The 14,221-nt window shown below is 36.3% G+C and overlaps 1 protein-coding gene across 1 annotated transcript in view; it reads right to left on the minus strand.

Moving 5' to 3' along the window:
- Window positions 1-11,854, minus strand: part of STAM (signal transducing adaptor molecule) — a 36,031-nt gene extending 24,177 nt beyond the window's left edge. The window contains exons 1-5 of the mRNA XM_007422417.4: window positions 11,599-11,854; window positions 6,275-6,359; window positions 1,660-1,735; window positions 1,476-1,571; window positions 509-655 (exon numbers count right to left, since the gene is read on the minus strand). Of these exons, the coding sequence (XP_007422479.1) occupies window positions 509-655; window positions 1,476-1,571; window positions 1,660-1,735; window positions 6,275-6,359; window positions 11,599-11,638 (444 nt within the window). The 5' untranslated portion in view covers window positions 11,639-11,854. The remainder of the gene's footprint in view (window positions 1-508; window positions 656-1,475; window positions 1,572-1,659; window positions 1,736-6,274; window positions 6,360-11,598) is intronic.
- Window positions 11,855-14,221: the final 2,367 nt, after the last annotated feature.

Raw genomic sequence — 14,221 nt, forward strand, 5'->3', positions numbered from 1 at the left:
CAGTAGAGGAGAAGTAGGCTTCACGGGGGCTCTCCTGAGGGTTGTGAGGGGAGGGCAAATGGCACAAGCCTATATTATATGTGGGAAGGAAGGAAGGAAGGAAGGAAGGAAGGAAGGAAGGAAGGAAGGAAGGAAGGACGGACAGATTATGACACTCCCTGCCGGCTTCCCAAAGTCAATGGGAAGCTGGCAGCAAATCGCTCACATTCCCACTGCTTTTTTGGCCTTGGCCATTCTGTTTCTCTGTTTAGGTAAGGAAATATCTCTGAAACGCTGACCCAACGGGTCATGGGTTGTCTAGTTAAATCTCATTCCTTCCATATAAAGGAAGAGTGAACAGTGCAAGAAGAAGACCAAGGAAGTCATGGTTAGATGGAATTGATGACAGCCTGAAAAAGACAGAGGTGAGGTTTAAAGAACAAAAAGCAACGTATGAAGTAGTACATAAAAATAGTAGAAGCAAGAACAGTTTATAAGAATAGAAAGATAATATTTATTAGTACTTTACCTGTGAACCAATAATTGGAAACATAACACCCTGTTCCTTAAGGTTTTTTATCATAGCAGATATTAGACTAAGTTGGGGATCATTCTTGAATTCATCTGTCCATTCTACCATAAGTGCTTTTAATTTTTCGCAGACCTTTGGATGACCCTGTGAAAAAGATTAAAGATTTGTATTATTTGAACCTAGTTTAAGATCATCAAACTTAGCTTTAACTACCTTTTCAGACTGATATCGTGAGATAAATGGCACTAATTTCTAGTACTATTCACAGGAACAAACCCATTTTTCAAAAATGATTTTGAAAATGTGCTTTGAACCTCATGTAAATATAGCACCTCTTGGCTATTCATTAAAGTAGCTTGCCTTTTTTCAGGCTTCCATAGGAGCCTGAAAAAAGGTAAAGTTCCTTTAAGAGTTGCATTAACTTTAATGAGTGGATTCTCATTATCACAAAATTCTATTTAAGTGCTGCATTCAGATAACAAGAGTACAGAGTGTCCTGACAATGATGAGCTCTATTTCTTTGGAAATTCATTCAAATCAATACATTTTTATATATTGGGACTTCTGATAGCTAGTAGTTAAAACACTGGAGGTGCTTTTCTCTACCTTCCCTTCCCAATCTGGATTAGCAACCATCTCTATTTGATAGCTTTAACAATAGCATGTAGCACTTTAAGGGCCAATTCATTTATTACAGCATGAACTTTTGTGAACAGTACTCACTTCAACATAAAAATGTTGAAGTATATTATTTTTATTAAAAGACAGCATTATGGCTATTCCTCTGACAACCGTATAGCTATTTTATCCAAATGTATTTTACTCATAGCAAAGTATATCTACCTTTTATATTAATACAAGATTCCTTTAAACTATTCCTCATAGTAAAATGTGTCTACCTTTTATAGTAATACAAGATTCCTTTATACTGACAGTTGTATAACCAACTTTAAACATATGTTACCTTATTTAGCACACTGCTTACTTCACTTGCAAAATCTCTTGAACATACTTCTAAATGAAATATTTTACCACAATTTGAGACACATGCTCCAAGAAGCTAAAGAGAAGAGAGGAAAATCAAGGTTAAATATTTAACTATTTAAATTTATTTTAAAAGTTCTTTTTTAAATAAAAAAGCCACATACTGTCAATGCCTGCATAGCAACATGAGGATCCTTGTGGTTCACTCTCTTCATAATAGAACGAAGACAGTCCTTAGGCCTAAACAAATAAAATAGTTTTTAAAATACATTGACAGAAGCTACCTAGAGCCTGGAAGAGACAATCCCTAAGATACCCTGAAGCAAAGCCATATAGGACTTTATAGGTAAAAATAGCCCTTTGAATTGGACTCAGAAGGCAATTGGCAGCCAACGCAGCAAACAGGAAAAAAAGGTGTCATGCTTGCATAGTGGTTCTTACCCATCAGCATCCCTGCTGTCACACTGTGTATCAACCAAGTTATTTTCAAAGGCAGCCCTATGTATAGTAATCTAAATGTGTGGTGATAAGTGCACAATTTATTGTTGGCAAGGCATCCCAGTCTAGGTAAAGGAGCAGTTGGTCCAACCAGCCTCAGCTCAACAAATGACATCCTGGCCATGGCTCCCACCTCGCATTCCAGCAAGACTCACAAGTCCTGCTGGACCTGCCCCTGCAGGGGAAAAATGATCTCATCCAAAGCCAACATTGTCTTGGAGCCAGAGTGTTTCAGGGCAAACACTAATTATCTCTTGCTGGGAATTTGTTTCTACCCATCCAGACCCTCACAACTTCCACACTGTCAGCCTTGCAAGGTAGTTCAGACAAGAAGCACATCCAGAAGTACCGGTTCTAACTTTATTGTAAGGTTACATTACCAGAATCTTGCAAGTCTGAAAGTACATCTCTCCCCCCTCCCTCACCTTTATATTCCAAGAAACTAGGGAGGGTCCCTTCTGAGACATTTGCCATGCCCACATTCCTTCGGCAGGCTCAGCTACCACTTGCCTGGCCATTGTCTAGTCTTGTGCTCTTCCTCCTGTCTCCCAAGGTCATTCCCATGTGCTGTTACACACACACTGGGTTAGGACTTCAATAGCATCTCCAGTGTGATGTGGAGTGGCAGATGGTCAACTGACTATCATTAGTGGACTGATAATATCTCACCCTAAATTAACAGATGACCTCTCCTAATGAGTCTTACAGATGTTAAATACTAGTGAGAAGTAGCAGTCCTATTGCAACCCAGACTGGAGCATCCAGTAATAGAACTGCTTCTCCCCTACCATTACTGACTGGAATTGCCAATAAGGTAGAAGTGAAACCACTTGCAGAAAGGTTCCTCCAACTCCCAACCCCCACAGGAGGTCCAATAAGATAGCATGGCTGTTGATATCAAAAGCTGCTGAGAGATGTAAGGATGAAGGGAGTTATATTTCCACCTTCTAGATCCCAACATAGGCAATCTACCAGGGAACAATGCTATTTTTGTTCCATGCCCACGTCTGAATCCAGATTGAAAGGAATCCAAATAATTTGCTTCATCTAGGATCCTGAACCATCACAAGTTCAAATGAATCCCAAGTAACGTCTCAAAATTCTGTCCAAGAGGCATTTAACTTTGAGTGAATGTGAGAAATTTTATTGAGGAAAAATCTAACAAACATGTCATAGTGGCCCATCAGACCACTGGGTCCTCGTAACACAGCTGCTGGATTAAAATCTAAGGAGAAATAGAGGAGCACATTTTACCACTGTTACTGACCTAAGTCCAAATATGGACTTGTACCTGTAATCAGAGACATATTCACTTTGTTTTTCATCTCCATTGGTCTCTTAATTGTGTTTTTTTTTCTTTAATTTGAGAATTTATTTAATATCCATTCTAATTCATATTATCTTCCAAATATAGAATAAGAAACGTTAGGCTTTTTTTGGTCCAAATTTTCCAAACATATAGAAAAGTTGTTGCATTACACAGAACCCCAACTGAAGAATGACAGAAAGGTGGGATACAAAGGTTTCATCAATGGAGGAAGAGTACAAAACAACACATACAGTTATAGTAGCCCTGAAGTCAACTTACAAAATTACTGTAGTTCTGAACTATGATTCATTAGCATAAAGAGGCATTTCATACATTAAATAAATAGATGTTTCATTCTATGAGATGTAAATATTAATTTTCCATAACTATTTTATTCACATATGTGAAACAAAATGGGGTAACTGTCATCAAAAATACAATCTATGGTTCTTAAGTCCCTGAGGAATGTTTCTGTTTTCATTTCATTTCATTTAATGGTGGCTAACATTACAGACTTCTACATTTGTATATTTAGGAGAGTGTTAATATATAGAGCCACTTAGGCCTCCCTTAGTCATGAAAGCCAGCTGGGTGACTTTGGGCCAGGTGCTCTCTCTCAGCCCAATTCACCTCACAGGGTTGTTGTTGTGGGGAAAATAGGAGGCAAAAAATACATATATGAGATAAAAAATCTAATAATAATATAAAAATACAATTTCATTTTTCATCAAGTATCAATATCCAGCTGAAGGAAACTGTAGTTTAGGTTACACTTCACTATGGGTCATCTTTAATTGGTGGTCTCTATGTTTTGTAAACTGCTGCATTATTCTGGCACTACAGAAAATAAGCCAAATAATATGATCATTTCAGTCTGTATGGAACTGCAATCTTGTTTTATTCCAGGCAGTAGCCTCTATTAAGTTTTCTATAAAAATAATTAGAAGAAACAATTTGGAAAAATGATCAATGTTCTTATTTTATATGAAAAGTAACTGAATAGGAAGCCCTTTAAGAAAATGAATATTTATGAATACAATCATATCTTTTAAGATAGCATTAGAGAATAAAGCATCAAATACAAAATATTAGTTCAAATGTATTTTATTATTTGATGACGCACATTTTATTTTGCTTTTCTGCTACTTAACTGAAACTTATTATTAACTGAAACTTATGTATTTAGTTAGACAAATAATTCAATTGCAGTCAATAATTTAAAAGTCTTTTTTAAAAAGCTGAATTTTAATTTTGCTGAAACTTAAAAATTAGTTCAGGGAGTCATAGGCCTGAAATGCAGTTGAAGGAAAATTCTCATGGCAACATTGAATCACATTGCCTTAATATGCAAGAATCACTAAGTAGAAGTAATACACAGCGTATCAACAGACAAAAACCTCAGAATTACAGATTGAAGGAAAACATTGTAAATAATTCATGCTTTTCATTAGACCATTTACACAGGATAAATGTAGCAAAGTATTACATGTACTAAATTATATAGACAAACCTTGTTTTTCAAAGTATTTGTTTATTTAAATAGTGTAAGAACAAGACTTAGAAAGTTGTATTAATATAATTGATTTATTTACAAGTACTTAAGTAGTTAATATAGATTGAGTATGTAAAGTTTAGAAAGTTTAATTTTATTATCTATTTGTTCAAAATTTTAAAGTGCTTTCATTACACTTTTCTAGCCCTTTAACCTATTTTAAAATCAACCCACATTAAAAGCTATGTATTACCTTTCTGTAATTAACATTTCAAAAATAACACTATCTGTGCCTATCATACTGGAACAAACACTGTATATACATTTCAGTAATCTAAAAGTTTATGTCTAGTTATAAAAATCAAGAGGACACAATTCCAAACTAAACTAAAATAAGGTCAACAAATAATGCATAATTCTATTATATACAGAAAGACAGCAATGGGAAAGTGAAATTCAAGTAGTAATTTTAGATCTGAGTCTTTGACATGCCCAATAAAACCTTTTAATTTCTAAGCCTTAGATAAGAGGCTCTCTGTACCATATTACACAATGCTTCTTAAAGTTTCCTCATTCATAAAGTATTTTTTTCAAATAGCATAACTTCTTGTTTCAAAAAACTTCAAGAGCAAAAAAATTAACAAGGTGTTACATTTTTTGGAACGTGACACAAACCAGAACATAAGAATTCATTAAGGCAAACTAAATGGATAAAATTGGTTTGTGTTTGTCTCCAAAGAGTTTGTTCATGAATCAACTGAAACAAAAGAGTATGAGAGAAATATGGTGCTAATATATAAACAATACTTCGTAATTACAATAAAAGTTTTAAATCTATATTATACAGGACAGTGAAATGAACAAATTACAGCACTGATATATGAAACATTTCTGTTAAAATAAACTGTTAATTCTTAATCTGATTTCCAAAATGCTATTAAAAGGTCTGGGTACTTTTATAAAAACAGAAATACAACTGAATGAGGCATTTTATACATCAGGTAAAAATATTTTAGCAGCCAACCAAAAAAAAAAAAAAGATACTGAATTGCTCAGTCACTTCAGTGTTTTGATTATGATGATTATATGTCATCAAGTCGGTGTCAACTCTTAGGGACCACTCAGTGCCTTGGAAATACTTATTTTGAAAACAGCAAGTAATAACTTCTTCTCTTACTTACAAGATCAACTGCAATTTGAACAATACATGAATATTGTAGTAATTGCAAGATACAAACATGGGAGGCCTAATGCAGTCCTTAATAAAATATTCTCCATTAGCCATACACAGTTCTACTAAATGCATTCTCAAGTTTCCTATCCATTTGCAAAAAGGCTAAATCTATAAACAATTTGCAAACCTGGACATTACCACATACAATTTTCTATTTGCCCTAGGAGGTGCCTTACATATTTTACACTTCTAGTCTCTTCTTTTCAAATAATGACAAATTAATTCAAACAAGACAATTATACCTACCCAGTCCGTGATTGTCCAACTTTATCACAGATATCTAAGATGAGTCCCCAGTCTTCAGCAGTATTCATTTCACTGGTTGCTTTCTCTTAACAACACAAAGAGATTTGAAATGAGTATGAGTGAAAATTCAATACCAAAATTATGCTGAATTAAGTACCATAAGTTTTAAATGGATACAAGTCATTCTATTTTTAAAAGATGCTGATAAAGCTTTCTTATAAGCATGCATATTATAGCATTATTTTACTATTTTAAGAACATACAATATACTTGTAATTTGAACATACTCAACAGCAGTATTTCATTACTGAAAACATTAACGCATTGGTACATCAGGTCAACACATTTATGCTACAGCCACTAGCGTAGATCTTGCAAGCCAATAATAATAATTTCAGTTTTTCATTACATTCTTGATATTTGCTTTTAAATATAGTTTAGAGTTTTGTGTTTCCTACTCGTAAGTCTGATCTAGGAGCAAACTCAAGAAGTGGGGCAGTTAAAGTCTTTAATTCACAGAAATAGTGGAAAATATGTAACATTAATTGTGAGGGCTCTGTAGTTCTTGCCACCGCTGTTTTTGCCATCTGTTGTAATCATGCTTAATTACACTGTCTAAACCCAAAGCCTGACAGTTTAAGCCTACAGATCATGCTGAGCTTGCCAGTGCATCCCCATGACACTGCCACACAACACTTCTTCTATAAAAATATTTATCTGTTTGATTTATACCCTACATTTCTATTTTGTAAGCACTTATCCAAGTATGGAGACTGCATACCATTTCACATTACCAAAACCTAAGTAAAGATGCTTTCTAGAACTACTAAGGATAACACCTTTAGATATTTATTTTTTGTTCCATATTACAGTGATTTAGCAGAAGAGCCTCAAAAAATAAGCCTTTAAGTGACCCTGATAGGAGTGCTGCAACTAGTAAAGTGATACCATTAAGATCAGCAATCTATGTATGTCCTACAGTGGAACTTAAAATTTAGAACTTATCTATCTCCAGGAAATTACATGTGCAAAATATAATTTGAATTATATATTGAAAATAAACTTCACAATAATTAATCAAACACATAATAGCTATCTAAGGCTTTATTTGCATAATAGGTTTGAAAGAGTCAGTTTGGTGTAGTGGTTAAAGGCATGAGGCTAGAAACCAGGAGACTGTGAGTTCTAATCCTGCCTTAGGCACAAAGCCAGGCGGGTAACCTTGGGCCAGTCAGACCTAGGAAGAAGGCAATGGCAAACCACTTCCAAAAATCTTGCCAAGAAAACTGCAGGGACTAGCTCAGGCAGTCACCAGGAGTCAACACTGACTCAAAGGTACACACATACATACAAAAAAAGGAATCGCCAAACTGAATATCTGATATCACTGTCATTTTAATGGTGTTTCTTCAATTGGCATGATTATTTCTTATTATTAATTCCCCAATAGATTTTTTTTTTTACCATTGCTGCTAAGTATTCTAATCTTGGACAATCTCTGAATTTTCAAGAATTTGGTGAATGGTTACCCACACATAACTCTACTCCTTTTCAAGGTGATTCCTTATTATGAACAGTCAGCTAATCAAAGAAAAATATTTAGAACATCAAGCAAGAGGCAAAAACCTGTCTTAAAAGATCTTAAATTAACTTGCAGAATATTATATTTTCAGGCCTGTCCTCTTAATTAAAATACAAAGCTGATGATAGCTTTATAGTGATAAGAAACATAGAAACTGCAAATTAATACATATGATCTGCTGTATTATAGATTTAGATATGGAAATCAGCTTTATACAAATAATAACATATGGCAAACATTACTGCTTTATACTGAGAACAAGTTATTGGCCCATTTAACCCAGCATCATCTACCATGGTACTAGCTCTTTAGGACTCCTCATCACTGATTATTTGGTCAGTTCAGATGAGAATGTACAGATCAATTTCTTGAATTTTAAACATGCAAACCCAGAGGTTACTAATTTTTACCCACTGCCCCTCACTGTGAAAAGCTAACACAATGCTGAAAGAATATGAGCAGAAATGAGGGTGGGCTGCTGTTCTCTCATCTTTCCATTAGCCAGCTGCAGGGAACACTGACTGGCACCCCATGGAAGGACAGAGTACCAGCAGTAGGGACAACTGCACAGTGGCACAAATCTGCAAAAAAAAGTGTATGAGAAATGAGAATAGTGGATATGTGGAAGTGCTATGGATTCACATAACATATTAAGGCACAAGGTGGTTTATTTGGTTATGGCTCAATGTATTGCATAAGCCAGTTACCGTGACTTGTAAAACATTATTTACAATTTAGTGCACAGAAGAAATTCAGCCAATTGTGGTTCATTTAATAAAACATGATTAACTTAATTGTGGCATAATACAATGTGTGAACCCAGCTGTTGACAATGGTGCCTAAGCATAAGGTAGTATGCAGCTTAGTATGATGTATAAATCTAGTGACTGTTATACTTCGTGGAACTAGCCATAATACATAATCTGTCAGCAGTAATTAAATCAAATGCTGTCCATAATCCTCATCTTTCCTATGCCACTGTTAGTTATTATCTTTTCCATTTTTATTTTAATTGTCAGCCAGCAAGTAAGATGTAAAAGCCTTGTAAACTGAATAGCATATAGTCACCATCAGAAACCTTAAATGGCTGAAGGATACTGAGAGGCAGAAAGAACTACAATGGATTTTAAAGAAATGTCTTACATGATACATTACAACCAAAACTATTGGTATCCTTCATTTTAAAATCCTTTAATGCCGTGAGAACCCTGTAAAATAATAACGCTGCAATTGTAAACAGGGTAGCAGGAAAAATATTAAAATATGGCTGTGGTTTGCTTCTGTATGTTGAATACTGCATTTTGCCTGATGAAGAATGCCATTATTGTTCTTTTATACAAAGACTAATTATGCAAGAGTAAATGTAAAAAATACACGGAGTGATTGCAAGTTATACATAAATGGAAAAAAACAAGATAAATTTGTGTACCTTACCAGATTTCATTAAAGATGAATGAATGGTTTATTGAAATAAGTCATTTAGCTGTGTACTTCTGTACACCATGTTATAGTAAAGTAAGAAATGGTTAGGTCAGGAGAAACATAAAAGTAATTTGTATGAAGTGGGAATGGGTGACTTGAGAAGTATGTGTGGTAGATAAAGTAAAAAAATGAATGGATGCTGAATGAATGTGGACAGAATACAAAAATGAGTGACCAATATGAAAGATGTAAAGTGATTTACTCACATTGACAGAATGAATGAGGACTGAATAGCAAAGATCATATATAAAGGAAAAGTGAAAGGCTTGAGAGGAAGGGGAAAAACAGGAAAAGTCGTGGTTGGATAGAGTTAATTAGCTTCTTGAAAGACAGAGAGAGGTGAGATGTTTAAAGAACAAAAGGCAATTTATGAAATGGTATATGGATATGGTAAAAGCAATTATCTTTGCAAGGATAGAGAGTTGTTGAGAGATATAATAAAGATTTAGCAGTATTTCCTTCTCTTTTTCTTATTCTGTGCCTTAATTTCAATCTGGAAATTCCAATTATTTAAACAGTCCCTTTCTTTTGGCATTATAGGAAGAAAGTATAGGAAAGTGATTTCATGAGCTCACAGACATAAAAAGCCTGTTCCTAAATTCTCTACTAGAAAATCCTGATAAGAAAATAAAATGTAGATAGGAGAGTTATGACCTATTAACGAATTGCTTCTCTAACTAGCTTGATAGAACAAGGCAGCTCTTGTCAAAACATTCACTGTGTCACTCTGAAAAGTCATCCTTGAATTTCTCAGTGTAGTATTTTAATACAAATGCTGTATTTTCCATTCACATATTGTTTCAGTTTATTGCATATTAACTGATGCAGCCTTGTGACAAATATGTCACATGTTCCTATGAATCACTGATGACTCTGCATGTAAGTAATGAAGCTATAAACAGAATTAATTACATTTCATATTTGTTGAATAACTTTCATGCTTTGTTGGCAACAAACTACAGTATCTACATTTCTGTTTTCCTACATATCATATAACTCTATATTTGAAGAATCTTAGCATTAAGCCGTATATTCTTCCAAGCTTTTCTCTCCAGAGGTTTTGGACAACAATTGTCAGAGTCAGTTGCCATGTTGACCAGGGATAACAGATGTTGGTCCAAAACAGTAGGTTGCCTACTCTACCTTAACCTCTGGACCCTCAGTTCACATTTTTCTCTTAGGAAAAGAACAGCTATTTAATAAATCCCTAGAAATAAGCAAACCAACTTTGCAGTATAACAATATAATCACATTGCATAAACTCTTACATTGAAGGCACTATCAGGTATGAAAATCATAAACATCTATTAGATCATAACATGCAATGATTTCATGTTTATCTGTATAGGAATACTGCTCATATACTTCCAGGTTGAAAGCTACTTCCAATCATAGAGATGAAGGTCTACATAAGGCAATATTTCATTACTATAAGGCTTTCTTCAGGTTAGTTTACAAAAAGAAAAAAAAAGACAAAGCCAGCAAGTTAATAAAACTGGAAACCATTAATATCATATACTATTCAAATAGTATCAACTTAAAAAGTTGCTGAAGACACACTTAAAAGACTCAAGAGAATAGGTAAAGAAATATGATTTTAAAATAGCCAAATAAAAATAGGTTGTACATTTCCATTTAATGTTTCTAAACATAAGACAATACAGATCAAAATCCCATGTTGTATATGGCACTAAAATTGATTACTGGAGCTCATTTTTGGGAGAATAGCTTGTTTTGCAAATGTGGCTAATTTGGGATCACGCTCAACTTGTGGGGGGGTGTTGTCAAAACAAAGCAGAAAAGGAGTGAAGTCTTCGGAGAATTAAAATAATGTAAAAACACTAAGCGGCTTTACGTTATAAACGTTTAAGATAGAAAATAAAGATAAAAGGGAACTTTCTCGATGTTCCTTAACGTACTAGCTTTCCCCACTTCCAAGACCCCCGGGCGGGGGATGAAGGGAACTGTAGTTAATGGTTCTGAAGGGCACCGCGTCCGGGAAAGGATGGTTTAAAAGACGGCTGGCCCAATTCAGGGAGCTCAACTCCACTCTGCCTCAGCCCCTAGAACAAAACCCAGGGCAGGGCATCCCTCGAGAGAGGGAGCAGAAGCGGTCCCACTTTGGGGAAGGATGGAGCAGCGCTTCACAAGGAGCCTGATGACGACCTCGGGAGGACCGAAGGGAAAGGATCCAGGAGGAGGACAGCTCTGGACAGGGCCCAGGCGGGCGTGACGACAGGTGGGCCTCCCTCACACTCACCCACATCCTGATCGAAGGGGTTGCTGGTGAAGAGAGGCATCTTTCCAGGGCGGACGAGCGGCTGGGAAGGGCGAGTCGCGCCCGCTCCCCCCGACCCTTTGAGGTAAGAAAGAAGACGGACACCGACGATTCGGCTGAAGGACCCAAGACCCGAAGCGGCCCAAACTCCGCCCCGCGCCCGCTCCACACTCCTCTCCCTCAGCTCCCTCTCTTTCTCCTCTTAGCGCTCCAGACACCGCCTCCGTGGGAACCGGCCTCGCTGTGCATGCCGGGAGGGAGAAATAGGTGTCTATCGCTTTGCCTGATCTTAGGAATTTCAGTTGCCAAGGCTGAGGAAAAAAGTTTCACCCTCTTCCCCAGGTTCCTTTACATTTCAAGGTTTATTGTGTGAGAGCTGAGGGATAAGTGGTTGAAGTAAAACACTGAAGCCTTCTCAGGCTTATTCAAGGCAAGAGCCGTGGGCCTTCCAAAGAGGCCCCCTCGGGCATAAAATCATAGAGTTGGAAGGGCCATTTAGGCTATAGACTTCATGCTTTTGCTTTTAAAGCGTCTTCTGTAGATGAAGTTAAGAATACCTGGTGGACGTAAAGACCAATTGCTGAGATAGATGGGAATTAGTTTGAATTAAATGTTGTAGTGTGTGCTGTTCTTTTTGGGCCTTGCTACCCGCTATACTCCTTCAAGTACCTAAAAAATGACAAGTACTTGATAGATGATAGCCATTATTTCAAAGTAAATTAAATAGAATAGTGTAATAGATTTCAGTTCTGAGAAGGTAGTTTCCAATTGACTGTTAGGAGAAATTTTGTATCAAATCAAGACCTTTATTACTTCCTTCAGGCCAGAGAACACTATAATAAAAATACCTATAATTATTAATAAAACTAAAAAGTAGATATAAAATATAGTAGTAACAGCAGTTTGTTAGATTTTTATCCTGCGTTTCATACACTAGCTCAGGGCAATGTACATACTGCTCCATCATCCCATATTTTTTACAACAGTAATCTTGGCAGGTAGACTGCCAAAAACGTGACTGGCCCCATCACACAATAAGCTGTAGCTGCGAGTAGGCTTAAACCTGGGTCTCACTTATGCCAATCCAGTAGCTTAAACACTGTACCACACTAGCTCATCCCATTGCAGTTTCTGCATTTGTAAAAATTACTAGTCACTACACCACACAAAAGAAACCCAGGAGAATGCAAGCCCTCCATCTCCATCTTTATCTTTGTTTTCAGTGGTTGACTATGTGCCATCAACTTGCTATTAACGCTTACTGACAACGTATATGTTTTCCATGACAATTTGTCCCCAACCTGGTCCTTCAGGTCTGCCAACAATGCATTCATTGCCACCCTGAGTCCATCAACCTTGCTGGTGGCTTTCCTCTTCTCTCTCCTTCCACCTTTCCCAGCATACATTTGTTCATTTGCCAGTACATCTGAGTAGTTCCTAAAAGGATATCCTGCAAAGCTCTCCTCCACTGCATTCAGTCATTTGTTCAAGATGTGATCATGAAAGAATACCTTGTCACAATCTTTGCAGCCAGATTCTCAGTAGTGGTAACTGGCTGTACATTTCTGTGGTTGCTAGAGTGAGACAGAGGGAGGGATATATTGCCACATGCCACAAGCAGGGCTCAAGCTGTGTGAGACCAGAGAGGAAACAGTAATGGTAGACATGAGCCATAAAATGGAGGTGAGGTAAAAATTGCCATTAGTTAAAAATAGATTGCCCCAAAGCCCCGGAGAGCTGTAGCATTACAAAGGAAAAAAGAACCAGAAAAAACCACCACCACCCCCTAACTCATCTCTCAAAGCCAGCCAATACACAAGTTCAAAGCTGGCTCTGAAACAACACAAAGCTAGTCTATCAACTCTGGGCTGCAAAATCCCCACAATCAACTGATGGCTGCAAAAAAATTTCTCTCTCTCTTTGCTGCTATCTTGAAGTCATTCGGGATTGTTAGCCCTAACAAAGCCTTCTTGTGGACCCTGGTTGGCTAGCAGACGCAATTTGGCAGTTATCCTTCAGGAGATGATACCAGTGATACCAGCTCTACTAATCTGTGCATAAAATCAATTAAAAAACATACCTCTGCCCTCACAATTGCTGCTGCAACTTTTATATTTTATAAAAGAGTAACTGATAAGGCTGAAAATATAGCAATATCAAACCCTACGTTTGATCCTTATGAAAATAAGAATCTAAAAGAAAAAAATAGTCATGCTTGTTTTAGTTAACTCTACAATACGTTACCAAAGTGTCATTATTCTTTAGTTGTTCATTTAATTGTTGGATTTTTTATAGCTGTGCCAGTGTTCTGTCAATGACCCCAAATATCTATAGAATTTAAATTTTCAGTGAAATCAGCAAATTTAAGAAAGTGTTGTGACTTGTTTCCTTATTTCTCCTCTTTCCATAGTTAATTCCATTAATAAGTCAGCTTATTGGAATAACAATTAAAATACTTGGCACTTCTTGAATTTCAGGGAATGTTACTGTAGTGTCTTCACGCTTTGAATGATACTTGGTTAACTCTATTCTGGTTGCCTTGCACCCATATCAGTTGTAAAATAATTCTCTGTATTTTGGGCTTCTATAGAATGTGCCTAATCAA

Source organism: Python bivittatus, unplaced genomic scaffold (genome assembly GCF_059951505.1).
Source record: "Python bivittatus isolate LINGU-HERP-01145 unplaced genomic scaffold, Pbiv_v1 ctg000610_np1212, whole genome shotgun sequence".
NCBI classification, from domain to species: Eukaryota; Metazoa; Chordata; class Lepidosauria; order Squamata; family Pythonidae; genus Python; species Python bivittatus.